This window comes from Girardinichthys multiradiatus, chromosome 23, assembly GCF_021462225.1.
Source record: "Girardinichthys multiradiatus isolate DD_20200921_A chromosome 23, DD_fGirMul_XY1, whole genome shotgun sequence".
Taxonomy (NCBI): domain Eukaryota; kingdom Metazoa; phylum Chordata; class Actinopteri; order Cyprinodontiformes; family Goodeidae; genus Girardinichthys; species Girardinichthys multiradiatus.
Window position 1 is genome coordinate 43,621,279 of NC_061815.1, and position 27,581 is coordinate 43,648,859.

General features: G+C 40.8%; 2 protein-coding genes across 2 annotated transcripts; one reads left to right on the top strand and one right to left on the bottom strand.

Moving 5' to 3' along the window:
- Positions 1-242: 242 nt before the first annotated feature.
- On the bottom strand, positions 243-14,318 carry LOC124860530 (nuclear cap-binding protein subunit 1). Its single transcript, XM_047353915.1, has 23 exons — positions 14,141-14,318; positions 12,994-13,082; positions 12,718-12,818; positions 12,478-12,634; positions 12,289-12,396; positions 11,867-11,988; positions 11,698-11,767; positions 8,051-8,266; positions 7,828-7,925; positions 7,678-7,741; positions 7,484-7,594; positions 6,834-6,898; positions 6,692-6,754; positions 6,532-6,606; positions 6,222-6,325; positions 5,997-6,119; positions 5,624-5,726; positions 4,221-4,314; positions 4,037-4,140; positions 3,789-3,906; positions 3,347-3,490; positions 1,262-1,375; positions 243-799 (listed from the first exon to the last, which is right to left on the bottom strand). Exons 1-23 carry the CDS (start codon positions 14,172-14,174, stop codon positions 686-688), a joined length of 2,391 nt encoding a protein of 796 aa, XP_047209871.1. The 5' UTR covers positions 14,175-14,318; the 3' UTR covers positions 243-685.
- An 83-nt stretch (positions 14,319-14,401) lies between these two features.
- LOC124860531 (thiosulfate sulfurtransferase/rhodanese-like domain-containing protein 2) lies at positions 14,402-27,270 on the top strand. The gene is made up of 9 exons (XM_047353916.1): positions 14,402-14,716; positions 22,408-22,679; positions 22,764-22,872; positions 22,984-23,103; positions 23,325-23,430; positions 24,751-24,866; positions 25,341-25,499; positions 26,678-26,816; positions 26,945-27,270. Exons 1-9 carry the CDS (start codon positions 14,570-14,572, stop codon positions 27,172-27,174), a joined length of 1,398 nt encoding a protein of 465 aa, XP_047209872.1. The 5' UTR covers positions 14,402-14,569; the 3' UTR covers positions 27,175-27,270.
- Positions 27,271-27,581: the final 311 nt, after the last annotated feature.

Consider the following 27,581-nt stretch of genomic DNA (forward strand, 5'->3'; position numbering starts at 1 on the left):
CACCTGTCATCAGTTTGACATTTAACTAACAATAGAAACAATAAAACGGCACTTTAAAGTTTTAACATCTGCTGTTTAAAGTCCAAGCAGTGGATGATTTTAGCTCTACTCACTGCTGAACAAACCGAAGAACTAAAGTGAGAATAAAACTGTCTAATTCTAAACGTTTTAAGCTCATGTTTTTATCATTTCCAGTCAGTCCATAAGCGTCGAGAATTACAACACAAATCAGCAGAAGGATAAAGAGTTGGGAGAGTTTTATTTACTTCCTAATTCTACATAAAACAAAATATAAAAAAGTAGAGCATTCTCTGGATTCGGTCTTCTCTCCTATGATCATTTCTCCAGCTCCGTCTGGACCCAGACAGTCCATGTAGTTTTAAAAAATATCCATTCATAAGAACACGAACAGGAGGTAAAAATCAACCAAACCCAAAAGCATGAAAAACAAGAAAATAAAAAGGACCATTACTGTAAAATGAAATGAAGGAATCCTGCTAGATTCTTACTCGGATGTATTCAGTCATGGCTTCATGTGAGTGACCACAATGGCACCAAACACCAAATCATAAAAAATAAAAAAAAATCTGAAGAGGAAAATCTTGAAGTAAGAGCTGGCAGTTTTTAACATGTCACTTTGTCACATAATGTGTGAACAAGGATTTAATCAGATGGTTGTTTTGTCTCAGAGCTGCAGGGCGCAGAACTGCTGGTACACAGCCAGGATGTGGTGGTCGAGCTCAGCAGTGAACAGCAGGTTCTCCAGGGTTCCCATGTACTGCTGGATGGTTCCATGGTGCTGTGGGACAAAACATACAATTCAATCCAAAAATTCAACAAGTTATTTTAAATGTAGATTTTACAAATCAAGACAGAGCTACAACGATCAGGGACGCTCTGCAATGACAAGACCTTTAATGGGTTCTAAGTGTTTACTAGTGAGGGTTTTCTGGTTCCAAAACAATCATCAAAAAGAAAAAGTCAGGATTCATGCAATTATTCTGAAGAATAACTTCCATTTCCTCACTAAATTTGGTGATGTCAGCAACTAGCAACCGTTCTCACAAAGCTAAAACCTACAGTGTGCACCAGTCTGACACCAAGTTCAAAGAAGGCCAAACATTTGGAAGATTGAATCCTCTAATTATCTAAAAAGTTGCATAAACTGTAAAAAGATCAGCAAAATCAGTTCTGTAAAAGCTGCCAGATTGGTCCAAACAATAACGCCTAGTTGGAAAGTGTGTCAGTGTCTGATGTTTACCATGAGGAAGACCTGTTGCAGCCGCTCGATGCAGTTTTTATACCAGGGGGTGCTGATGTCGACGCTGCCCGTCTCACAGCGAACAAGATGCTCCGTCAGCAGCATGATGAAACGCTGAGGAACAGAGAGACATTCTTTCTCAGGTTAATCTGAAGTCTTTTCATCTCATATGTTTTACCTTTAAAAAGAATGAAACTTCTTGATAGGCTGCAGGACACATTTGTTCATTGGTCCTGTGGAAGGTCAGGTTCACATGCGTATTCACAGCCTTTTCTCAACATGCAGCTGAAGCACCTTTGACAGCAATCAGACTCGGGTCTTTTGGGTATGTCTCTATAAACTTGACACGCTTGTGTTAGAGCAGTTCTTCTCTGCGGCCAGCTGACTGGTAGTGCACAGCGATGTAGGGGAGATCATCGAGGTGGTTCTCTGAGATCTCATTAAACTGACGTTAAACTGTATAAATAATATAAATAAATGTTTTAGTGGTTTTGAACCCTTAAATGTTAAAAACATTGGTGACTGGTCTATGCTGATTCTTGGTGATGGCGGGGCTGAAGGTCAGGTAGATTGATGGGGACATTGTGATCATAAGAAAACAGTGTGATAAATGTGGGTTAATTGTAATGTCGGATGTCATCATCAAATTATAAGACAAAAATGTAATATCCTGTTTTCCTAATATAATGCTGCTCTAATTTATCCTGGAATTTCTTCAGTTTAGTTTTCAATCAAATTACAAAAGTGGCAAGTTGATTTGTTTTTGTCCCACCTTTAGTGAAGTTATATATTGAAGCTGGAATTTAAATAACATTAAGAACTTTTCATTCCTCTCTCTTTGCTAACAAAAGGCTGACAATCTTTCAGACAATGCCTGATTTCTTCTGTCACGTGAATGGACTGCAGGGGTTGAATCTGCGGGTCAGAGTTGATCCACGACTGATATGTCTGTTTTTCCTCATGCAGCAAACCTATCTAATCCAACAGCTGATTATCTGACGCTGATTTATTGTATGTAAACACCTTTAACTGCTGCGCTGAGCAGCCTTTGTTTGGTCAAAGAGTGGCGGTTTCAGAGGGATGTCTTCTTTTACATGTCAGCAGCAGTAGGGAGTAAAAGAAAATGTAGTTTTGCTGCAAGCAGAATTCCAACACCGGATAAAGACTTCAGTCTCTGTAATGTCAACATGGCTCCCAAACCAGGTTGTCAATATTTGTCCTTAAAGGCATCCGTGGCAGATCGGTATGTGACATGATGTCCATCTAGTCCAGAGGTCTGTTACTGGCAGCAAAGTATTTCAAGATTTCAAGTTCTAGTTTCTAAGCTGCTGAAATGTTTCATCATAATGCTTCTAATGTCTAAAGTCTTTTAATGAGATATCACACTAAGTGCTGGAGTAACCATAGCTTGGCTGCATGGAGCATATAGTCATGCAGCAACTGCCAGTTGAGCTAGCTGAGCAGCTGAGCACTGCCGATCAACTGGCTGACAAAGAACCAAACGGGGTTTCTAAATAAATCTGAGGTAGAAACTCTCATCACTGATGCTCAGATTTGTCTGTTATGTTTTTCACTTGGTGAATCATCTTGAGCTCCAGAGACTCCGGAACCGTCTCCAGAACCGAGCCAACCGTCTGTACCAGCTCGTTCTGCTTTTCTATTAACTCAGTGGCTCTGATGGAGCAACCCTAACAGAGGCGACTGCAGATGAGACAGCCCTCTCCACATCGGACCCAAAGAAGATATGCAACATCTTGCTGCAAACCCAGAAGGAGCTAAGCATCCACAAGAAATATAGCCTGCCCTGTCTCTTCTTTTCCCAATCAAGATGAGATGATTGTTCCCACATCATGCAAAAAATGCTTCACTAGTTCTCTGTGCTCACGTCTCCAATTAAATTTTTCCAGTACCACATCAACATGTGGAAACTAAAAGAGCCGTCATCCATTACCCTGTTTTAAATCTGCATTGGGAATAACTAATTAACCAGCTAATATTAGCAGGTTAGATGCATTTCATGCCATGAACTACGGTTAGTCGGGTGAAATCATTTTGTAAATAATGTTCAGATTTGGCAGGCCGTACCTGAAAGATGACGAGAAAGAGGTTTTTCTGCTCACTCTGAGCCGACTCCACCTTCTCCTGCAGCCTCTCGATCTGCTCCTCCAGCTGACCCTCCTCATCCTCCTCACTGTTTTTCTCCATGTCCTCATCGTCCCCGCTGTCCCGCTGTTAGGGCACAAACAGGCTGAATGTAACTAGGGACTCCACTCAGGTCTATCCTGTCATGTTTAAACAACTGCAGATCCAGTGGTGCATCTTTACTTTTCCTGGTAAATTCGTTCACAAATTCAATTGAAAAACAGATTTTAGACATTTTTGGATGTTTTTTTTTTTTTTAGATGGCAATTAACGACAAGAAGATATCTGTTTTTATTTTTCAGCTCGTTGGACATAACCAGAGTTCTGTGACATCTAATGAAACGTTGTGTTTATTCATGCTTAAAAAAAAAAACAACAGGGTTACCCTCTTGTGCTGCTGTTTCTCTAGCTTATCTTTAGATTCCTCCAGCTCCTTCTGGATCTTCTGCACATGTTTGTTCATCTTTCGGATGGTTGAGTGCAGGATCTCCCAGGTAAAAAGCCTTAAATAAACAGATGAGACAGAAAGGAAATAGATGTAGAATTGATTTTCCTACAACAGTTTAATTAAAAGGTCATTTTCATTTAAAGTTCCTCACATGGTGAACCTTCTGCTGATGTTCTGCATCTCACCTGGTGAACTCGTGAGCCATGTCCTGAGAGAAGAGCCAGTTGGCGACAGCAGCACAATCCACGATCTGTGTCCGAATCATTTTATCCACCAATACGGCAATCATCTGAAACACAACGCAACTCAATCCGTTATTGTTTTTGCTTCCATACATCCATCCCTTGTCACCGTTTGTGCAGTTTTTACCTGTGGATGGTTCCTCCACACTTCATACACCACTTTAAGGATGTGCAACTTCCCATCATCGCTTTCTGTCAGGGTTTTAAGGATCTCGTGAAATCTGGAATGATTTAACACAGCGAGATCCGCAGGATTCATTGAGTCTTTTACTCACCATAACAGTTTGTGTGTGACTCCAAGTTGAACAAAAATTAATTTAATTTACAATAAACTGCTGTAAATCAAACACTTAGCATTATTCACTGAGAATTTTATAGTCAGACAGATTTTGCTGGGTTGATTCATTTTGTGGCCAGTTTTGTCCCCCATTCTTTTTGCTGTATATATTTAAGAGTTACTGCTTAGACTCCAGTCTTGTTTTGAATATTATATGGCTCATAAATGTTGTGGTGCCTAATGACATGGCCTTATTGTACCCCACCCTGTCAGGTTTACATAGCATGGTTAGAACTGAGGTGTCAAAGCCCAGTTCTGTAGTGCTAGTGCCCAGGAATTTATTTTTTTAGTTGTGTATTGAAGTTGTGCAGTTAAAAGCAGGTATCAGAAAATAGATAAAGCTATTTGGCATGATTAAGATATATTGAACTACAGGTACATCTCAGTAAATTAGAAAATGGCTTGTTTGGCAGATTTTAAATTACCTTTTGAAAATAACCACCTTTGAGCAGGAATAAACCTATTTCTGTATTACAAATGTTTTTTTTTTGGTTTGTTGTAATCTTAAATGTCATGTTTTCATCAGCAGAAAATCATCATAATTAACAGAAATAAAAGCTTTAAAACGTCACCCTGTGTGTAGTTATTCTTCTTTAATGTAATTCATTGAGATGCACACTTAGGGCTTCACAATTTCAGGAACACATGCAATGTTGATTCTATTTCTAAAAATATTGATTATGATTAACCCACATTTTTATGACTCTTCTTTCTTTACTATTCCACAAAGTCCCCACCATTCTCTGTGAGTCTCTCAGCCACCAAAAATAAACATCAGGTGTGGCCGTCAGTCCGGCCAAGTGGCCGATATACGGAGTGAATGAGGATGAAATAATACGTCCTACCAAGCAGTCCTTGGTAGGACGTAACAATTCAATGTATTGTGGAGCTCTATATTGAAGCAAACATGCAACTATTAGCACAAAGCAGGGGCTCAAGTTGCGACTGAATAAAGTTATTCAGCTGAATGACCAGTTAGTTTTTCTATACTAACAACAATAATAATAATAATAATAATAAAAAATGCAGACGGACATCAAACAATCCTTGTTATAAAAGGAAAACTCATCTTATCCCGACCGACTTCAGGTTCCAAACAGAACCTGAATCACCTTTATTATCATTCGCATTTTTCCTGTTTTGTAAAAAAGTCGGATGGTAATACTCGGTTTCATTTGCAGTTAGAAACTTACTTTCCGAGCGCGCTGAAGGAGTGGCTGAAGGATTTAGCTGCCAGATGGAGAAGAGTCTGCAGGAACACGTCGATCTTCAGTGGGTTGAAGCTTTCGCCCTCATCTGCAGCAGCAGAAGATGAAACCAGAAAGAAAAACAGAATATTCCTCATCAGCTAGGATGGAAAGCAAGGAGGTCAAGTTTCCTAATACTGAAATGGACTGTGTAGATGCAACACCAGTGAGCCGACACTCTAACCGGCCAAAAGGTGTAATTAGTAACAGTGAGGTGAACCATAGGTTTCACAACCAAACTGTTGTTTGACACATTTGACAGAAAATCTGGTTTTAAACATTTCCAACAGGAACAAGACAAGTTAAAACACAAACAAACCATCATCATCCTCCTGGTTGGGGTTGGGGACTTCTCTGAGGATGGTGAGGATTTCTTCGTTGGATGCTCGGTTCTTTATGGCGTTGGAAACTGTAATGGAAACTGGGTAACCTGGTAACGAGGCTGTGAGGGACAACAGGATAAATATCTCTGTCAGAACAATGAGAACCTGAGTAAAAGGACAAAACAAAAATAAGTACATAGAACAGTGGAGGGGAACCTTACAGCCAGTCTCCTCTCCGTATTTGAAAGAAAAAATGGGCTCAGCTGGGATGAGGGCTGAGAAAGTTGGAGGGACGATGTCAACAATCCTCTGATGGTACGAAAGTCTGGAAATCAAGCAACAAAACATTGAGCAAAAAGGAATTTACACTGTAAACAAGGCATCAAGAACTGGAGAAAATTTTGATAAATAAATAAAGTTTATACATTTCTGATAGACACAATCGACAGATAAGAAGAAATGTTTTCCTTTATCATCATGTTTTTTCAATATTAACCTGCTCCAAGTGAAACATGAAAACCGTTCTAATACCTCATAGACTTCTCCAGAACCTCTTTGACAAACTTGGGCTTTGGCTTCTCTAGATCCATCGTTAAACAGTCCGCCCTGTTTGATCAAACAAGGACGTTAAAAAAAACCCAGTTTTAAAATGTTTTTAAAAGACGGCACGTCTCCACCAGAGATTACTCACCAGTCGTCCCAGCTCCATCGAAACTGGAAGTTGCTCAAATGATGAGAAAACCAGTTGATGAATCTACAAAAAGAAACAGAAATGGGACTACAGTGCACACTGAAACAACAAGGGAGCGTTTAAGAAAAAATGAATAAAGTACCTGTCTATGCAGGTGGTGTTCATTGTATCCAGTCTCATGTAAAGCATCTCTGTGGCCTGGGCCAGCTGCCAGACAGATGTTAAGGTAAACATTGTCCTACTGATGAGATACAACATCAGCCCAACAGCAGCTCAGAAGTACAGAAAACTCTCTTAAAGAGTTCTCATAAAAGAAGTGAATAAAACAAATGACAAATTATAAACGTTTCCATTCATGAAATACAACAGGAGGAACTCAGAATGCCAGCCAATTCATAAATAATTCTTTTATAAAAAGGAGAAAAAAAATTGTTTTTTTTCTCCTTGTTAATCTCTAAAATTGTTCATTTTAGAGAACGACAACATTCAACCACAAACTGTACTGCATTTTATTTGGATTTATATGACAGATCACCATAAAGAAGTACATAGCCCTACCCAGCAATGGTTGTCCCCCTACACTGACAGGCTGGGTGAAGAAAGCATTAGTTAGAGAAGAAGGAAGCCCATGGCAACCATGAAGGCGATGCAGAAATCCACAATTCAGGAGACTGTCGACAAAACATCTAAAAGGCACTTTATGTCTATGATTCCCACCAACAGTTAATGGATTTTTTCTGCAGCTGTAAAAAATCTCTCCCTTTCTCTTGCAGCAGGACCAATAAAAGATACAACTTGAGGGAGAGACCCCGGCTGCAGTTTGCAGAGTTCAATGAGAAGTGTGGTGTACATGACGTCCAGGTGGGGCGGTAACGGCAGCTGGAAGAGTTCTCCAAAGATCACCTGAAACAAAATAACGCACCTGTTTAATTAGATGGATTTAACTGGTAGCCTGTGTGAAAGAACCAAGAAAGAAAGAAAAATACCTCTACGATGTGATAGTTAAGAGGAATCTTATTTTTCCCAGGGTAACTGAGCAACTGGGCAGCACTGGAAGGTGAAAACAACAGCACAACTGTAGTGAGTTTGTGTGCAGAGTCATCCCATGTAGAGGTTTGATCACGCTGACCCCCTACCATGATTTCCTCTCTCTCCAGTGAGTTTTGATAATATAGTGCAGGTTTTCTTCAATCACAAATCTCTCCACAGAATGGCTGCCAGGCATGACGGGACCCTGAGGGAAAAACAGACATATTGTTGATGAAAAAAAAAAAGAAACTCTGTCTTTGTAGAGTCCCAAGAATCTGAAACTAAAATCCCCATCCTGCCTATCAGGTCATTCAGAAGAGATTAGCAAACCTCTGGGGCATCGGTGTAGTCAAACATGCGGAAGATGACCCGAGGAATGGGGTACTGGGCATCGGGCATGTGTCCTGGCGGGGTGAAGGGGGGCAGATTGTGCTGCAGGGCCTCACAGAGCACGCTGTCGAAAGCGATGTACGGACGAAGGATGTGGCGCTCCTGCCAGCGGTCTTTCTTCAGCTTCTGAATCTGGGCCCACAGACAGTCCAGGTACTGAAACGAACATCAATAGAGGGTTGTTTTAACAGCATGTAAGGCTCCAGAGAACAGGGGGAGGACACAGAAACAACACAGTTATTGTTTCATTCAACATCCGCATTTAGATTCCTTTTTTTAAAATGATTTTTTTTTTTATTCAGTAGTCAATTTTAATTTCTGTCTCCAGAGCAAAGCAAAGACAAAAACATAATGTGTCCTGTATAAAATAAAGTCAGACAAACTACAGTCTGCAGCTCATTCAGGGAATACAGCCTTCAGACTGTGTTTTTACTGTGAGAGAGGAAACTATATCCTGACAATATGTAAAATATGCTATTTGATGTTTAAAGTGCAGCATATATGCTTAAGGCTCTCATTGTGAAGGTTTGCAGTATGTTATTCAGTTCCTCTGCTGTTACATAACAGACCCTCATCGAACTGCTTTGGATTTAAAACCTCATATTTTTACTGTCCCCCAGCAAGTGGTCTGCTTGTTCAAGAAATCTGACAAGCTGGAAAGAACTTAAAAAAACAAACCAGACCATTCTGAAGCAAGCAAACATCAGGATTCAATTGCTCTAAACCAATATTAGCTGAGGGCTGCATGGTGGCGCAGTTGGTAGCACTGTTGCCTTGCAGCAAGAAGGTCCTGGGTTCAATTCTCAGCCTGGGGTCTTTCTGCATGGAGTTTGCATGTTCTCCCCGTGCATGCGTGGGTTCTCACCGGGTACTCCAGCTTCCTCCCACAGTCCAAAAACATGCCTGTTAGGTTAATTGGTAACTCTAAATTGCCCTTAGGTGTATGAATGAGTGTGTGTATGGTTGTTTGTGTGTTGCCCTGCGATGGACTGGCGACCTGTCCAGTGTGAACCCTGCCTCTCGCCCATAGACTGCTGGAGATAGGCACCAGCTTCCCCGTGACCCACTATGGAATAAGCGGTAGAAAATGACTGACTGACTGACAATATTAGCTGCTAGGCTCCCAGAGGGAGACAACTAGTCATAATGCAAATATTTTTGTATGAAGTTAGGACAAAAAAAAAACTCAAAATACAGCTAAGCTCTCAGTATCTTTGGTAGTTAAAAATATTTTACTCTCAAAGTCTTCTGCAGTGGGGTCTCAGATGGAGCATATGATGTACAATTAAATAATAAACTGGGGGTTTAAGAACAGGTTTACCAAACACAGTAATACTAACAGCTCAAAATTTTAATAGTTAATCACTATAAACGCTAACTGTGTAATCTCTAGCATGTTTGCCTTCAGTTAATGCACCTATTAGTTGAGCATTACAACTGAACAGATACCAGCACACATAACTCCAGAACACCTACAGTACAGACCAACAGTTTGGACACACCTTCTCATTCAAAGAGTTTTCTTTATTTTCATGACTATGAATATTGTAGCTTCACACTGAAGGCATCAAAACTATGAATTAACACATGTGGAATTATATATTGAACAAAAAAGTGTGAAACAACTGAAAATATGTCTTATATTCTAGGTTCTTCAAAGTAGCCACCTTTTGCTTTGATTACTGCTCCGCACACTCTTGGCATTCTGTTGATGAGCTTCAAGAGGTAGTCACCTGAAATGGTTTTCACTTCACAGGTGTGACCTGTCAGGTTTAATAAGTGGGATTTCAAGCCTTATACATGGGGTTGGGACCATCAGTTGTGTTGTGGATACAGTACACAGCTGATAGTCCTACTGAATAGACTGTTAGAATTTGCATTATGGCAAGATTAAGATGGCGCCGCAGATGGTCGCCTCGGCGTGTTGGTGCGCATTGTTTTGTTTTGTTTTTTGCTTTAAAACGGTCTTCTGTGATGGTACCCGGAGCTCTCTCACCAGAGAAGAACTCATGAACATCAGGGCTACTACACCAGAGGAGTTATTTCCCACTTTTCTGCCTACTGCTCTGGAATTTTTGGACATTCTGGTCAAAGGTGCGCTCACCTTTGCTCACGCGGTGAAACGCCGGAAGAGAGGGAAACGGGCTGGGGCGCTGGTACGTCTTCGCCAGCGTGGACTACGAACACCGTTACCTGGAATATTTCTCTCTAACGTGCGCTCACTTCCCAACAAAATTGAGGAACTACAACTGCTGTTAGGGAAAAACAGGGACTTTTATTCATCGGCAGTTTTGTGTTTCATGGAGACGTGGCTGTGTGGATTAATACCGGACTCCGCGCTGCAGCTGGCAGGATTCCAGCTCTACAGAGCGGACAGAGACAGAGAGCGAAAGGTGGAGGAATCTGTTTCTACCTCAACAGTGGTTGGTGCAACGACGTGACAGTGATTCAGCAGAACTGTTCTCCAGACCTGGAAGCCTTCATCATAAACTGCAAGCCTTTCTATTCCCCCGTGAGTTCGCTTTGTTCATCCTGGTCGGTGTTTACATCCCGCCGCCATGCGGCCCTCCAAAGAAATGCAACCCCACACCATTACTGACCCACTGTCAAACCGGTCATGCTGAAGGATGTTGCAGGCAGCAGATCGCTCTCCATGGTGTCTCCAGACTCCGTCACGTCTGTCACATGTGCTCAGTGTGAACCTGCTTTCATCTGTGAAGACCACAGGGCGCCAGTGGCGAATTTACCAATCCTGATGTTCTCTGGCAAATGCCAAGCGTCCTGCACGGTGTTAGGCTGTGAGCACAACCCCCATTTGTGGACGTTGGGCCCTCATACCATCCTCATGGAGTCGGTTTCTAACCGTTTGTGCAGACACATGCACATTTGTGGCCTGCTGGAGGTCATTTTGCAGGGCTCTGGCAGTGCTCCTCCTGTTCCTCCTTGCACAAAGGCGGAGGTAGCGGTCCTGCTGCTGGGTTGTTGCCCTCCTACGGTCTCCTCCACATCTCCTGGTGTACTGGCCTGTCTCCTGGTAGCGCCTCCAGGCTCTGGACACTACGCTGACAGAAACAGCAAACCTTCTTGCCACAGCTCGCATTGATGTGCCATCCTGGATGAGCTGCACTACCTGAGCCACTTGTGTGGGTTGTAGAGTCAGTCTCATGCTACCACGAGTGTGAAAGCACCACCAACATTCAAAAGTGACCAAAACATCAGCCAGAAAGCAAAGGTACTGAGAAGTGGTCTGTGGTCCCCACCTGCAGAACCACTCCTTTATTGAGTGTGTCTTGCTAATCGCCAAAGATTTCCCCCTGTTGTCTTTTCCATTTGTACAACAGCTGTGAAATTGATTGACAATCAGTGTTGATTCCTAAGTGGACAGTTTGATTTCACAGAAGTTTGATTTATATTGTGGTGTTTAAGTGTTCCCTTTATTTTTTTGTGCAGTGTTAAGGCGTTTTGCTTTGCAATAAAATTTACTTACACTGTTGTAAGAAAAGCTCTCACATTGTGACAAAATGGCTACAATGTGGAGCCCTTTGTGGAGAAGCAGAGTGGACTTGAAACTACTATAGGAGTCTCACCTCTTCCTGTGGATGGGGCTTCTCCGCTGTCCACACCTGCAGCATGGGGACATGCGTCTTCACTCTCCTCCTAAAAATATAGACAACAAAGCATAGTGCAGCGTGAAATTAATTCAACGAAGGAACCACATCAGAAATAGTATGAAAACACTAAAAGCAGATAACACACTTGAGGTAGCCTTCAATCTGACTGAGGAGCCGGTCCATCTCAACATCCTTCTTCTCATAAAGCTCCTTACCGACCCAGGGGAGGCAGGACAGAACAACATACACAAACCAGTCTGATCGAACCTGTGGAAGGAAATGAGACCAGTTTGAACACACTAGAATGGAAAAAAGGCTACATGATGCATCCAGATGCAACTAGACTAATTAAGATGTGCTCAATAATCATCAGAACAGTTGTACCAAAATCTTAACCAACATCGAATTAAGATTTTAATCTCATTAAGAAATACAAAACATTTTTTAAATATATATATTTTTAAATTCCTTAATTTTGTTTACAAAAAAAAAAGAAAATGTATCAATTTTCATGATAAATTTCTGAAATATAAAATGCAAAGGTTACCTACATATTTAAACAGTTACCTGTGGCACGTCTTCCTCCTGAGTTACACTGACAAAATTTTCAAACATTACCACCATAGAAGGAGCAGCAATGACATGGCAGTTGACCAAATCAGACAGAAAGCGCACCTGAAAAGGGAAGGAAAACAAATGATCTTAGTGAATAAACGCGCAACTGAAGTGATTTATACTGTTAAAAAGTTCAAGTACCAAGTAAACAGCTTCATTGTACAGGTTGTTTTTTAAGGTCTCCTTCAGCTGCCTGATCATCGCCTCCACAAACTCGCCCCCAAAGTTGTAGTTTCTGGCATTGAGAAGGCCGACTAAAGTTGTGTAGACTGTGAGCTTCTCTGGCAGCAGGCGAGCGCTGTCGACAAATGGCACCTCAGTGAAAACAACCGTCTGCAACTAACTTTATTCAGCAGAGACAAATTTCTTTTACAAACTTACACAGCACATAAAATACGCAGGATTTTGTTTTTGTAGTTCGGAAGGTCTGCCTCCAGGACGCCTGCAAGACCCTCGAGGTTGCTCTCGAGGGAAGAAGTACTCTAAAGATCAATGAAAGGAAAACACAAAAATACATAAATAAATGTGTTTTTTATTTTAATTGGACTAATACAGCAGAAAATGAAAAAGTAAAGGATAACACTTTGAGACAGCAAGTGAATCATATTTTTACACATTCAGGTGAGAGACTGATTATACTATGTGGAACCTCCTTACTTTTTCTCCTACACGACATATCAATGATTCCAGGCGATCTTCTATCTCAATGGGCTCAGATGTTCTCCTCCTCTTATGTGCTTGGCCACCTGCTTAGTCAGACGGGATACACAATTAGCTAATTTAAAGAACCCCGAGGATGGTTTGATGCAAAAACAACCAGCTAGTGTGGGATTATAAGACTGCGCTCCATGTGCTCAGATTACTCAGTGACATCTGTCAAGAGTTTGAACGTGTTTGGACGCCTTAGTATAACAAAAATAAAGTCATATTACAAGCTGTGAAGTGTGCTGAGTAAAACATGGCAGTGGTTTAAGTTTTATATGACAGCAGATCCACTAAACTTACCTTGCAGGTGTGGCCCATGCGTCCAAACACGTCACCGAGTAAACTTTGCGCACAGTCTAGTACAGCGTGAGCACGGATTTCCACCGGCTTTTTTTTTTTTCATTTTCTTCTACCTACGTATGTTTTTATTTACTACTATAATGAAATGTTTTAATACCAAATGTTAGAAATAGATTTTAGCTATAGTTTCTTAGTTTGGACACTCTTGTCAGCGTCTATGCTTTTACGTTTAGCTCATTATTTGTTCTCCAATTGTTTATTATTATTATTTTTAAAATAACGAACAAGGTTTAACGGAACGTTTATTTAGTGTGTAAAAGCAGGGGAAAAAAGCCCTTTACGTCGCTGCCTAATACTTTCCCATTCAATACACTTACGACGGTACATTTGATCCAAACATTAAGCAAATATTAATGTTCATTGTTTTGCACCTTACCTTAAATTACGTGGAAAACCTTTGTATTTTGAATCTGTGACAACGCGTTAAATCAGAAAGAAACAGGTTAGTATAAATATGTTAATAGTTACCGCCCCCATGTTAATTTCTCATATTTTAGGAGTTAGCTATCAGACAGCTAACGGTAACCGGTTAATTCCGCCGCGGCACTTAGTGTAAACTAACACCTCACGGTTCAACGCCACTAAAAAGCAGAGGAATTAACATTTGTTTTAAATGCGTTTTAATCGTTTAACCCCACAGCTGGAATAACACAACAGCTAACCACCAGCATGCGTGAATGAAACGAAAAGGCGCTACTGTCTTTAGCCTAACGGCTGTAGTAAAACTCCGCAGACTTACCGTCGTTTTCATCGCTGTGTCGCCTCCTGGACATTATTGGCCCCACGTGTTATACACACAAATACACTCGACGGAAAACAATGATAATAAACAAAGAGAAAGTGGGTTAAACAAGCTGTTTTGCCCGTTCAGCTCTGTGCATCGATGCTTACACAGCAAGGAAATACCAGCGGTCTGATTCAAGTGAAGCACATCCGGGACATTCTGGGTTCAAACGGTTACGTCCACCGTCTTTTCTCTTCCGACGTTGACCGTTAGCGGCACTTTGGAAATGTGTCCTCTGACATGTTTGGGGATTCTGTGTTTGATATAAATCCAGATTTAAAACCACGATAATCCCCAAAAATGTTACATTAGCCAGGCGCTGGGTATTTTATGGTCGTGTATTTAGGCTGAAACTGGCACACCGATTGTGTTTTAAGGGCTACAATGAAAAAAACGACCATGGCGGGTGTTGAGCCACCCTGCTCAGAGTTCGTGAACTGGGAGGTTGAAAGTTCGGTTTGTACCGGATTAAAACAAGAGAAACAACTGTCTGCTTCCCAAAGAAGATGCTACAGTCTCTGTAGGAGGAAGGTGAGATTACACTGACTGTGTTTTCATGGTGTTATAGTGACCATAGCGATAAATTAATGAAGAAATCTCAAAATGTTTCATTTCTACGAGTCACTAATTACACCTAAGAAATGTTCTGTAATTCAGTTGTCACTACAACGAGATAGGTTCTTTCCAAATTGTGCTAAATGCGCAAATAGCCTTCCCTTATTATTGAGTATAGATGGGTATTATTTGGCAACATCAGCAACAAGTGGTTGTGAATCCATCTGTATTCACAGCAAAGTGAAGTTCAGTGACTAGGTGGCAAGAAGGTCAGAAAAAGATCATGTCTATCCAAGAAAAACATACATGGACATACTTAAACTGTACAGAAAGTACAAGGATGGACAGATAAAGACTGGTACCAAGGTATTTTGTTTGATTCAATTCAAAAATACTTTATTAATCCCAAAGGGAAATTAAATGTTGTTATAGCTCATATTATGACGGTTTCCTCAAAGAGCCGTTGTAGATGCTGATGGCTGTGGGCAGGAAGGATCTCCTGTAGCGCTCCGTCTTACAGCAGATCTGAAGAAGCCTTTGACTGAAGACACTCTGTTGTTGTAGGACAGTCTCATGAAGAGGATGCTCAGGGTTCTCCATAATGTTCTTCATTTTATGAAGAATCCGTCTTTCCACAATGATCTCCAGAGGTTCCAGAGGAGTCCCCAGAACAGAACCAGCCTTCTTTATCAGCTTGTTGAGCTTTTTTAAGTCCCTGGCTCTGACGCTGCTTCCCCAGCAGATGATGGCAGAAGAGATTACACTCTCCACAACAGACTTAAAGAAGATATGCAGCATCTTGCTGCAAACACCAAAGGACCTAAGCTTCCTCAAGAAGTACAGTCTGCTCTGTCCCTTCTTGTAGATGGCTTCACAGTTGCATCTCCACTCTAGTCTGTTGTCCAGGTGAACACCGAGGTATTTATACTCCTACACCACCTCCACTTCTTCTCCCATGATAGAAATAGTTTTTGACTTATTCCTGTTTCTCTTAAAATCTACAATCATCTCCTTTGTTTTAGTCACGTTCAAAATGAGATGATTGTTTCCACACCATGCCACAAAGCGGTCCACCACCTTCCTGTACTCAGCTTCTTGTCCATCTCTGATCCACCCCACAACTGCAGAATCATCCAAGTATTTCTGCAGATGACAGGAGACTGTCTTGTACTGGAAGTCTGAGGTGTACAGAGTGAAAAGGAATGGTGAGAATACAGTCCTCTGAGGTGCTCCTGTGCTGCTGACTACCTGGTTAGACTCATAACCATTCAGTCTCACAAACTGAAGTCTGTTTGTCAGGTAGTCTTTGATCCAGGAGATTGTTGAGGCCTCCACCTGAGTCTTCTGGAGTTTCTGACAAAGCAAATCGGGTTGAATTGTGTTAAATGCGCTGAAGAAATCAAAGAACATGATCCTCTCAGTGTTGCTGGCTTTGTCCAGATGACAGTGGGTTTGTTGAAGCAGATGTATGATGGCATCTTCAACTCCAACTCCACAGCGATAAGCAAACTGAAGGAGGTCCTGATGGTTTACTGTTTGCTTACTCAGGTGGGCCAACAGGAGTCTCTCTAGGACCTTCATGATGTGAGATGTCAGGGCAACAGGTCTATAGTCATTGAGGACTGATGGGTGAGTTTTCTTTAGTACCGGAACAAGACAGGAGGTCTTCCGCAACACCGGAACCTTCTTCTGGGCCAGGCTAAGATTGAAGAGGTGCTGCAGAATCCCACAGAGCTGCTCTGCACAGGCCTTCAGGACTCTAGGGCTGATTCTACTTCCGCCTCTCTGCCTGCTCAGACGCTTTTCTCCTAAGCTCCCTGCTTGCTTGCATTTTTTTACTCCTAACTTTTTATCTCTTAGCCAAAATTATGGAAATATTGGACTAAAACTACTTTTTACAAGTGACTCCCAAGGATTATTATTATTTTTATTTTATTTTTTTCTAAAGGATTTTGATGTTTTTATAATCCAACTCAAAAGCACAAAATGCCTCCCTTCACCACAGAGGACTTCGACAAACTTTTACTGAAATTGGCTGTTTTGGAGATGAAAATCCATCGACTAGAAGTGAATGTGGAGGTGAATATGGGGTTCAGTGGTGATTCAAGTCTATCTGTGATCCCAAACAGTGACAGCCACTGAGAACACTGAGAATAAACCTACCGGCAGACCCCCTTGGCATGTTTTAGGCGCATGCCCAAAAAATCAAGGTGGACGACTCACTGGAAGATCTCAGCAATTAAATAAATTAGTAAGGCCAGAATTACAGATAAATGCCCCCGTTTCCCCTGGGAAAAGGAGACTTCGACAGCGAGCTGCTGTCACAACAACTGATAGGAGTGAGACAGCTGGAAATAATGGAGTTCCCTCCAAAACAGATTTGCTTCACTACAGAATGAAAACCAGGAAAATGATCCATCTTCTGAGAACAATAAAAGGTTTGAGAACAACCTTCATTCTAAACAGTCTTCTCCTAAGCTGCCAGAGAAAAAGCGCCCCACCAGACCAAGAACCCTAATAGTGGGCAACACAGCTGTGGATGGGATTAAAAGCTTCTGCAACAAGAAAAACACAGAAGTTATGATTGGTACCAGTAACGTGGTGTCTGATATCTCAGAGAATATTCTTGCAATCACAGAAAAGCGCCCGTCTCTAGAAAACCTTATTATACACTGTGGAGCCATGGATGACGTGGCTAAGAAAAAGTCAGAAAGATTGAAGGAGGATTTCACTCGTCTTCTGAATATTGTTGGAGGTCTCAATATCAAGGTGTTTCTCAGCGGACCCTTTGCACCGATTTTCTGTGGAGATGAGATTTTTTTGATACTTATGATGATGAATAAGTGGTTGAAAAAAACATAATGCCACATCTGTGAACTTCATCGACAACTTCAGTATTTTTTGGGAAAAACGACAACTCTTTAAGCAAGATGGTTTCTGTTTGAACAAGCCAGGAGCCAGACGTCTCACATCTAATCTCTTCTATTCAGTAAATAATCGGCCAGCAGCTTCGACCTTCAGCAGAGAACAAGGAGTGTCCAACAGCTCCAGCAGAAACAACCGGCCAGTTGGCTGAGAAAGAGAGGTCATCACAAAAGGTCTCCCTGTCAAAATCCACAGGAGAAGTGGACCCCCCCGTTATACCCCCCTCACCCCAGACCCCGACCCAGACCACACAGAACTCTCCCATCTCCCCACTGGGCCCGCTTTTTGCTTTACTGGATTCTGATAAGATGAAAGGAGCTCTTAAGATCGGGAACCAATTGGCTCTGACATCTTCTCCATTCAACACCTCCCGTGGCCGAGGCCCTGCTACTAAACCAACATCTTCCAAATGCCACAGAGCCCCACCACCTCCTAATCTATCTCCTCCTAATCAGGACCTTCAAATCACTTCTCTGTGATACAGTCTGGGCCCCAGTGGTAACTCTATCAGAAATGAGCATGTCCAGGAAAACCTTGGGCCCCTAATAGGAGATAGTTGTAAAATCTCTGTGCTTATACGTGACAGAAAGAACAAAGCCAAAAGGATAAGAGACAGTAATGAACAATAAAAAAAAAGCCATAGACTGTCAGGTACAACCAGACACAGAGTTAATATCAGCAACTAAGTCATATAAACTGGCTTTATTGAACATTAGATCTCTGTCAGGAAAATCATTTTTAATCAATGACTTCATTACTGACCACGATCTTCATGTTATGTTTTTAACAGAAACATGGTTACATGATTTTAATGAAGCTCCCATTCTGATAGAGTCGACGCCTCCGAACTACAGTTTTCTTTGTGAGATCAGACAGCAAAGAAAAGGTGGAGGGGTGGCCACTTTGTTTAAAGATTTATTAGAGTGTAAAAAAGTATTTCTGGGAAAATTTGACTGTTTTGAATATTTGGCTCTCCAGGTAAAGATCCCGGTCCGAACCATGTTCTTGAATATTTCCAGGCCTCCTAAGTCCAAAACAAACTTTTTCAGTGATTTTGATGAGCTTTTATCTGTGATATGTGTTGATTATGACTGTTTAATTATTGTGGGAGACTTCAACATTCACATGGACAATCCTGAAGACAGAAGTCCAATAGATCTATGTGACACTCTTAGAACTTTTGGTTTGACTCAACATGTTAAACAGCAAACGCACAAACAGGGAGATATTTTGGACTTGATCATCACTAAGGGTCTTAACATTTCCAAGGTGTCTGTAACTGATGTTGCCCTATCTGACCACTTTTCTGTTATTTTTGAAACCATCATCTGCAATGACTCAGTTTGCCAAAGAGACATGATAAGAAAACGCATCTTTAAGGACGGTGCTGCTGAAACCTTTAACCAGATTTACTCTTCTACCTCCACTTTGCCCTGTAACACTGTAGATGAGCTGGTAGAAAACTTTCATTCTAAAATCTCGGACACCATTGATTCAATTGCTCCAATTAAAGTGAAAGTCGTTTCTGAGAAGAAAATGTCTCCATGGAGAAGTGCTCCACCAGTCAGAAGTGAAAAAAAGGAGTGTCGAAAAGCTGAACGCAGGCGGCGAAAGACTGGACTCCAGGTTCACTATATTATCTATAAAGAAAGACTATACAGATATCACCTACAACTGAAAAATGCAAGGGAATCTTTCTTTTCTGAGATCATCAGCAAAAACATTAACAATGCTCGTGCATCATTTGCCGGGGTCGACAGGTTAACAAACCCTCCTGTAACTGTAGCATCTGAACTCCAGTTTACCAGGGCCTGCAATGAATTTGCTGACTTCTTTACTGAAAAAGCCCAAAAGATTAGAGGGGCAGTCAGCACATCCACATCAATTCCAGTACCAATGTTGTCTCCAACTAGAACTGATTTTGACAACATTTCCCAATTTTACCAAATAAACTACAAAAACTTAGAAGAAATCGTACACCAACATTCAACACTGTTAATCACTTCATTTTATTAGAGCGCCTGGAAAACTGGGTCGGCCTTTCTGGTACAGCACTCAATTGGTTCAAATCCTACTTGAAGGACAAGGACTTTTTTGTGTCAGTAGGTAACTTTACATCCGAGATCACAAAAATCACATGTGGCGTTCCCCAAGGGTCCATTTTAGGGCCTCTTCTATTCAATATCTACATGCTCCCCCTAACTCAGATTTTAATAAACAACAATGTAAGTTATCATAACTATGCAGACGACACACAGCTATACGTTACGTTGTCACCAGGTGACTATGAACTCATTCAAGCGCTGGGTAAATGCTTAACAGAAATCAATGCTTGGATGTGCCAAAAGTTTCTTCAGCTGAATCAAAACGAAACTGAAGTAATAATCTTTGGACCAAAGGAAGAGCGTTTAAAAGTTAGCACACAGCTTCAGTTAATACAGCTAGAAACCACCAATCAGGCTCGAAACCTGGGTGTAGTGATGGACTCAGACCTGAACCTTCAGAGGCACGTAAAGACAGTAACAAGGTCGGCCTTCTATCACCTAAATAACATCTCCAGGATTAAAGGACTAATGTCTCAGCAGGACCTTGAAAAACTAATTCCTGCCTTCATCTTTAGTAGAATTGATTACTGCAACGGTGTCTTCAGGCCTGCCTAAAAAGTCGATCAGAATTTTTTTTTTTTTTTTTTCCAACTGCAGTTGATCCAGAACGCTGCTGCCCGCGTCCTCACTAAAACTAAGAAAGAGGAGCACATAACCCCGGTTCTAAAGTCCAGATACTGGCTCCCTGTAGCTCAGAGAATAGACTTTAAAATACTTCTGTTAGTCTATAAATCACTGAATAGCTTAGCACCAAAATACATTACAGACTTGTTGTCAGTGTATCAACCACCCAGACCTCTCAGGTCTTCTGGCTCAATCTACTCTGCATACACAGAACCAGAACCAAACATGGAGAAGCAGCTTTTAGTTCTTATGCTCCACTAATCTGGAATAAACTGCCAGAAAACTGTAAAAGCGCCGAAACCCTAAGTTGCTTTAAATCCAGATAAAAAACCTATTTGTTTAGAGTGGCCTTTGATTGTGCCATCTAAACATTATTAGTTAAGTTTTCAGTCCAATTTTCCTTTCATTTTCTTATCCATCATTCTATTCTATTCTCTTTATTTTAATTACCTCTGTTTGATTTTCTGTATCAGTGTAATGTTTTTCCTCATGTACAGCACCTTGAGTGCCTTGTTGCTGAAAAGCGCTATATAAATAAACTTGACTTGACATGATCTGGACCTGCAACCTTATTCCTATTCAGTCTCTCCAGTTATCTCTTCACCTGACCTTTTGAGACACACAGGTGGAAGGGGGAAGCAAAGGAAGCATCAGCATCTTCTGATATGGTTGAAGGCAATCATGTAGAAGCAGAAGGGTCTAGGGCTGAGGTGGAAGATAAAAAATGTGAGGTGTTACTGGACAGCTGTGGGTCCTGTGGGTCAAAGGAGGGTGGGATGTCTGTTTGGCTGTGAGCAGGAGAGGAGGATGCGAAGCTTGTTTCTGAACTGAACCTATTGAAGAATAGGTTCAGTTCCTTGGCTCTGTCCAGACCTCCATCGGTCTGATCATCCTTCTGCTTGAAGCCTGTGATCTTCATCCCTGTCCACACATCACTGATATTGTTTTGCTGGAGCTTGCTCTCCAGCTTCTTCTTGTACACCTCCTTGCTGTCCCTTATCTTGACTTTAAGTTGCTTCTGTAAACTCCTCAATAATTCTCTGTCTCCCTCTCTGAAGGCTCTTTTTTTCTTGTTAAGCAGGTCCTTCAGGTCACTGGTGATCCAAGGTTTGTTATTGGGGAAGCATCTCACGGTTCTGGTGGGGATGATGTTATCCACACAGAGGTTTATATAGTCGGTTACACACTCAGTCATGGCATTGATGTCTTCTCCATGTGGCTGGCACAATGCATAACGGTCTGTAGCCTCAAAGCAGCCTTGCAGGGCTTCTTCAGGTTCCTGTGACCATTTTCTCACAGTCCTCTTGATGAATCCTTCCTTTAATTATCACTGGGAAATAATTTCAATGTAGAATAAAATCTGAGAGCTACCTTGATTTCTCTGTAGTGCAGATACTACCCTTGTGTTGGGTTTCTTGTCTTCTTCTTAAATGTTTAAATGGTCTGGCACCTCTTTATCTTTCTGAGCTCCCACATAGTTATCATCCTGGTAGAGCTCTGAGGTCTGGAGATCAAATGCTTTTGGTGGTTCCAAGGACTTGACTTGGGGAGATGGAGTCTTTTTCAGCCGCAGCCCCTGGAATGGTCTCCCTCTTTTTGTGAGGGCTGCCAGAATGTTTAATAAATTTAAATCTCTTTTAAAGACTAATCTTTTACCTCGAGAGCAAGATCAGTAGGCCAGTCCTCGCAGCCTTTTGCCTTTTATCATTTATTGCTTTTATTGTGTTATTTACTGCTTCTAACCTTATAATTTTGTGTCATTGTATTTTTTTGTGCTGTGTTGCCCTTTGGTTTCCTTATGGTATGTGGTAAAGTGCTGCACAAATAAAATGTTGATTGATTGAAGCAGCTAAATACAACATTTGGGTCACAATAAAAACATTTAGCCATGACTGTAGCTCCAGTTGAAAGCTGTTTAACCACATCTGACCGAGGATTTCATTTTAAAAACATTTCCTTTGCCACATTAAAATGAACCTTTGTTCCTTTTTTTCCCTCTTTCCCATTTTTCAGTCATTTGCTACCTTTGTAGCGTCCATGAAGGATGGCACATCTTGGTGCTGCTGTGGACAGACCTTCAGCGAACACTCTGCCATTCACAAACACGTGGCTAAAAGTCATAATTTTGAAATACAGCAGCTCACACAGGCTGCGTATGAGCATCTGATAAAACGGCTGGAGGAAGAGGCTGAAACGCAGCCGACAGATGGACACATGGCCGAAGCAGCGGACATTTCTGCATGGATACCAGATATCAACCAAGTCTCTGAGGAACAACTGAGAAGGTTAAAGGATATTAGATATTTTTTGTTTGCTGCAGTTCTATCTGTGGTACATTTGGTCTCAATGTTTATCTTGTTTACATGTAGCGGCCCTGGAAAAGTTCTACTCTATTATCGCTACTGTCATGTGGATGAGCCCCGTGCTGTCTGTGCTTGGCAGAAAGCTTTATGTGAGAAGCTGCACTTAACAGGCAAGGTGAAGGAACTCTTACCACTGTAACACTGCCTGCAGAATGTTAAAATACTGAAAATAGAGAAATATTTGATGAATATAAATGTCTTTATATGTATTAATCATTTTCTTCAGATAAGGGTGGCAGCAGAAGGCATCAACGGGACAGTTGGAGGTACTAATGTGGCCACTGATTTTTATATTGGTGCAATGCTCTCACATCCTGTCTTCAAGATGGATAAAGAGGATTTTAAGGTCAGAAGCGGATGAAAAGCAGACCTGATATTAATAACTTTAAAGCGTCAGAGTTATGTTTCTACATTTCACACTGAATTAGTAATGAGGCCTTACGGACATTTTTATTAAGCACAGTTTGAATTGTGGGACTTTGTTTTGTAAAAATGAACCTTGGAATATTTACCTTTCTTTAGCCTTGCAGATTAATAGAAATGTTTGTCTCCTTGGTGTTTGTTTAGACCAGCGATGGGGGTGCCGAGTGTTTTACAGAATTGAAGGTCGGAGTCTATAAGGAAATTGTCCCAATGGGAGTGGATCCCAATATTGTCTCCTACAAGCTGGCAGGTACTGATATATTCTGCCAGTTTTACTTCTGTTATTCTGCTGTTGCTACGGTATGTATATAGTATAGTGTTTATAGGGGACTGGGCCCTCTCTATTGTTGCTACCCAACTGTGGAATAACCTATCCCTGCACATTAGGGAGGCTTATTCACTGCCTGCTTTTAAAAGTCAGCCCAAAACCCATTTTTATTCTTTGGCTTCCAACCTCAACAACACTTGGTTTGACTTAGTTTTAATTGGTTGTGTTGAATTTTTTCTGGTCTTGTCATATATTGTATGCATGATTTTTCTTTTAATATATATATATCTATTTAATATGCAGTTATGTGCTGCACTTTAAGTAATTTATAAATAAAGTTGGTATGGTAAATGATACCTTCAACCTCACCTTATTTCCAGAAGAAAGTAGCCAAACAACCTTAACCATTAAAGTGGTTTTAATTAATATTTGTCAAGGCTTTTTGAATGTCTTTCAAAGTTTGTTTTTTTTGGGACATTAGCTGCTTTTTGTTTACTAATTCATAGACCAGCCATTTGACATAATTGTTTTCTGACAAGTTTGTTTGAATTTTGATGAATTATGAATCATTAATCATGAAAAGGTGCCTAACTATAGGGCCTAACCAGTTTTGTTTCTGACTTCTAAAACTTTGCAATGGCCCATTGCCTGGATTTCATCATAGAGTTTTTTAGCAGTAAAATAACAGCACAGGTGCATAAAATTCTGTTGTTTTTTTTCCAACAAGAGAAGTGCAACTAATCTCAGAAGTTGACAAATTTGGTCACACCCTTCAGTGAGTGTGTTAGAACCTCAGGGTCATAACAAATGTTGAAAATGGTGAGCAAACTGACATATTTTACAACAAATAAAGCCCTTTACTGCAGGTATTAGAGCATGAAAAGAAGATGCTTTGTCATGACAAGCATGTCAAATCTTTGTAAATGATCTACTTGATGCAAAAAACTATGTAACGCCCATCAACTGTCTTTTCTTTGCCTATTTTACCTGTATGCCACTAAAGAAGTTTGATTATTAACTTCCTGACAGGCTCTTTGTAACAAAACGCCTGAATGTCTAATTTGAAGTTGGGTCTTTGCTATGTCGTCTCTTATGTGTAGAAATAACACTGGTTCTTCCCTGGTGTATCTCTGGATTTTTGTGCTCGAATATTTCAAAGATCAGAATTAATTGTCATAGCAAACATAAAAACATGCCTCTGAAAATGGCCAGTTGCTGGTTAGAAGATGCGTGAAAGAGCTGCCAAAGTCCCATTTAAAAATGCCGAAATGAACAAGTAAATGTCTGTTTTTGGCCGCCCAGGAGTTCATCTGGACCCTGAAGAGTTTCATAAGGAAGTGGAAGCTGTTTTGACTGAAGGGAATTCTAGCAGCGACACCATCCTCCTGGACTGCCGCAACTTTTACGAGAGCAAAGTTGTAAGTAGGGATTTAGTTAACTGCGAGGCATACTAAGCAGAAAATTATTAAAAAACAATAAAGGTGAAGTCAGAAGTGACCGTGTTTCTGTTAAAATCACTAGAGGATTTGGTTGTGTCATTCTTGCTTTTCTAAACCTGTGAGGTGAAACTGCCTGAGCACTTTGTGTGCAGACACCAACTAATGACAGCACGCGTTACGAGGATTATTAAAAGGAATACCACCCTACAAGATGTTTTTGCTAAACAAATTCAGTTAGCAAACTACGGCCTACTGTATTAAATCCATCAGAATTAATAGAATATAGAATAATCTAAGATTTTTCTATAGGGTCTTGTGTTAAATGTACTTTTCCTGTAGATGGGGTGAATTGATTACTAAATCTGTGTAGGATGTTGATTACCTTTGTAATGTATAGTAGCGTAAAGTATATTTACTATTTAGTGAATAATATGAGTTTCTATTTCCCCTCAGGGACAGTTCACTCGGTGTCTCGCCCCAAACATCCGTAAGTTCAGTTATTTCCCGGACTACGTCGACCAGAACTTGGAGCTGTTCCGGGACAAAAAGGTCCTGATGTACTGCACAGGAGGGATCCGCTGTGAACGTGGCTCCGCCTACCTCCGCTCAAAAGTAAGCCAAATCTTAGGCCCAGTTTGATGGACTTTATTACACAGACAGTCATGGTAAAAAGAAAGTACACCCTCTATCAGATCTAGGGAACTTACCATATCAGGGTTTAACCAGGTTTTAGAGCTATTCAAATCTAACCTCAAATCTACAAAGGTAGATTACAAAGATTACAGTTTTTAAAATGTATTAAGGAAAGATGTAGCAGAGGCTAGGGCTGCATGTTGATGCAGTGGTTAGCACTTGCCTTGCAGCAAGAAGGTTAGGTCCTGGGTTCAAATCCCCGCCTCTTGGAGTATTTGGCTTCCTCCCACAGTCCAAAACCATGACGTTCTCTCTAAATTTCCATTAGGTGTGTGCGCATGGTTGTCTTTACTGTGTGTCGTCACTGATTCTCCTGTGATGGAATGGGGACCTGCCCAGGGTGTATCCCTCTTGACCAATGGCCACTGGCACCAGCCACTCTATGACCCTGCAAAGGCAAGCGGGTGACGGAATGATGGATGGGTGAATTAATTTAAAAGTAGAACATTGTGTAAAAAATAAAAAAATTAGTACCGTAATCCAAATATGTACAAAATTAGAGAAGCACTAAAAACTGGCACTTTATTGAAACTGTTTCCCCTGTTCATTAAATGCATCCCAACTGAACACTGTTTATATGTTTGTACCATATCTGCAAACAATATGCATGTTTTCTGCTGCAGTTTGTTTTGAGCTTTGTAAAAATCTGATACGGGTTGGCTAAACATGTTTCGTGCATCAATGGGGATAATCGTATATTCCCTTCACTTTGTCAAGGCTTGTACAACCTCTATCAAAGAACTTACAGCGGTTCTTGCTTTATATATTGTTACGTTTAGTTGTTAAATCATGACAATATTCAGAGAAATTAGTGTCTTCGTGTTATTAGTTCTTAGAAAAAAAGGGAACAGTCTGAAATCTTATTTGGGAGGACAGACCTTACAGAAAACTGGAAATTTTTACTAATCACTAAAAGCTTGAACCCTGCTTCTCTATACAAACTACTTAAAACCCTTGAATTTAGAGGTTGTGTTCTAACTCTCTGAAAGCTCTTTATTTCCCATTACTGGAGCTGTTTAGTCATAATCTATTTAATTGAAATTTATGTCTTAAACATTTTCATCCCTTTTTACAGTTTCTACTGTTTTATTATGCAGGATGTGTGTAAAGAGATTTACCAGCTGAAAGGTGGAATCCATAAGTACTTGGAGTGTTTTCCAGAAGGTTTCTATCGTGGGAAACTTTTTGTGTTTGATGAACGCTACACAATCTCCTCAAACAATGATGTCATCTCAGGTTGGTTTGTAAATGAATTACATAGCCTGTGCCTTAAAAGCAGTCAGAAAGAAATGCTTGTATTGTCAGAAAGGGTACAAATGAGTGATTTTCCAGCAGTGGTTTTTAAGACCCAGTGTCTTGTTTAGATTGCAGGTACTGTGGCCTTCCATGGGACCAGTATGAGCTTTGCAGCACCCAGGTCTGCTGCCAGCTGGTGTTGTCCTGTCCCAGCTGCAGAAAGAAAGGATACACCGCCTGCTGCCCATCCTGCCAAACTAAAGTAGAGACTCAGCATAAGGAGACCTCTGATACCCGGCATCCCAAAGAGGAGTGCGAGTGCACTGACACACGGGCCAGAATCCCTCAGGATGTTTAATGACATAAGAACTTGATTTAATATTTCTTAATTAATGCAGTTATCAAATGAAACCTGTGGAAACTTCTGAACAAATTAAAAACAATTAAAATTTTATAGGATAGGATTTTATTCAGTGGCTGGCCCAGCATCCTAGAATAGTCTTCCCTATGAGTTGCGTGCCATCTCTGACCTGTTTTTATTCAAAGCTAAACTAAGACCTATTTATTTAAATGGCTTTGACATTTGATTTTTTGGTGTTTTAATTTTTCTTATAACGTATTTCTAGTTTTTACTTGACACAATTTTGTTTGTTTTATTGTGTTCTATATTTATTTGTTTTATTTTGTAACCTTGTAACCCTTTTGCACCCTGGCCAATGCAAGGCGTTGTTGGAAGGTGCTATATAAATATACACTGCTCAAAAA

What these genes read in the sequence shown, in the direction of transcription:
- LOC124860531 (XM_047353916.1), top strand. Translation starts at nt 14,570, where the DNA reads ATGAAAAAAACGACCATGGCGGGTGTTGAGCCACCCTGCTCAGAGTTC. An exon ending in TGGATAAAGAGGATTTTAAG is followed by an intron (nt 23,104 to 23,324) that starts GTCAGAAGCGGA and finishes GTGTTTGTTTAG; the next exon opens with ACCAGCGATGGGGGTGCCGA. An exon ending in TGTCTCCTACAAGCTGGCAG is followed by an intron (nt 23,431 to 24,750) that starts GTACTGATATAT and finishes TTGGCCGCCCAG; the next exon opens with GAGTTCATCTGGACCCTGAA.
- LOC124860530 (XM_047353915.1), bottom strand. Translation starts at nt 14,174, where the DNA reads ATGTCCAGGAGGCGACACAGCGATGAAAACGACG. An exon ending in ACACAGCGATGAAAACGACG is followed by an intron (nt 13,083 to 14,140) that starts GTAAGTCTGCGG and finishes CTGACTAAGCAG; the next exon opens with GTGGCCAAGCACATAAGAGG. An exon ending in CGATGGAGCTGGGACGACTG is followed by an intron (nt 6,607 to 6,691) that starts GTGAGTAATCTC and finishes TTGATCAAACAG; the next exon opens with GGCGGACTGTTTAACGATGG.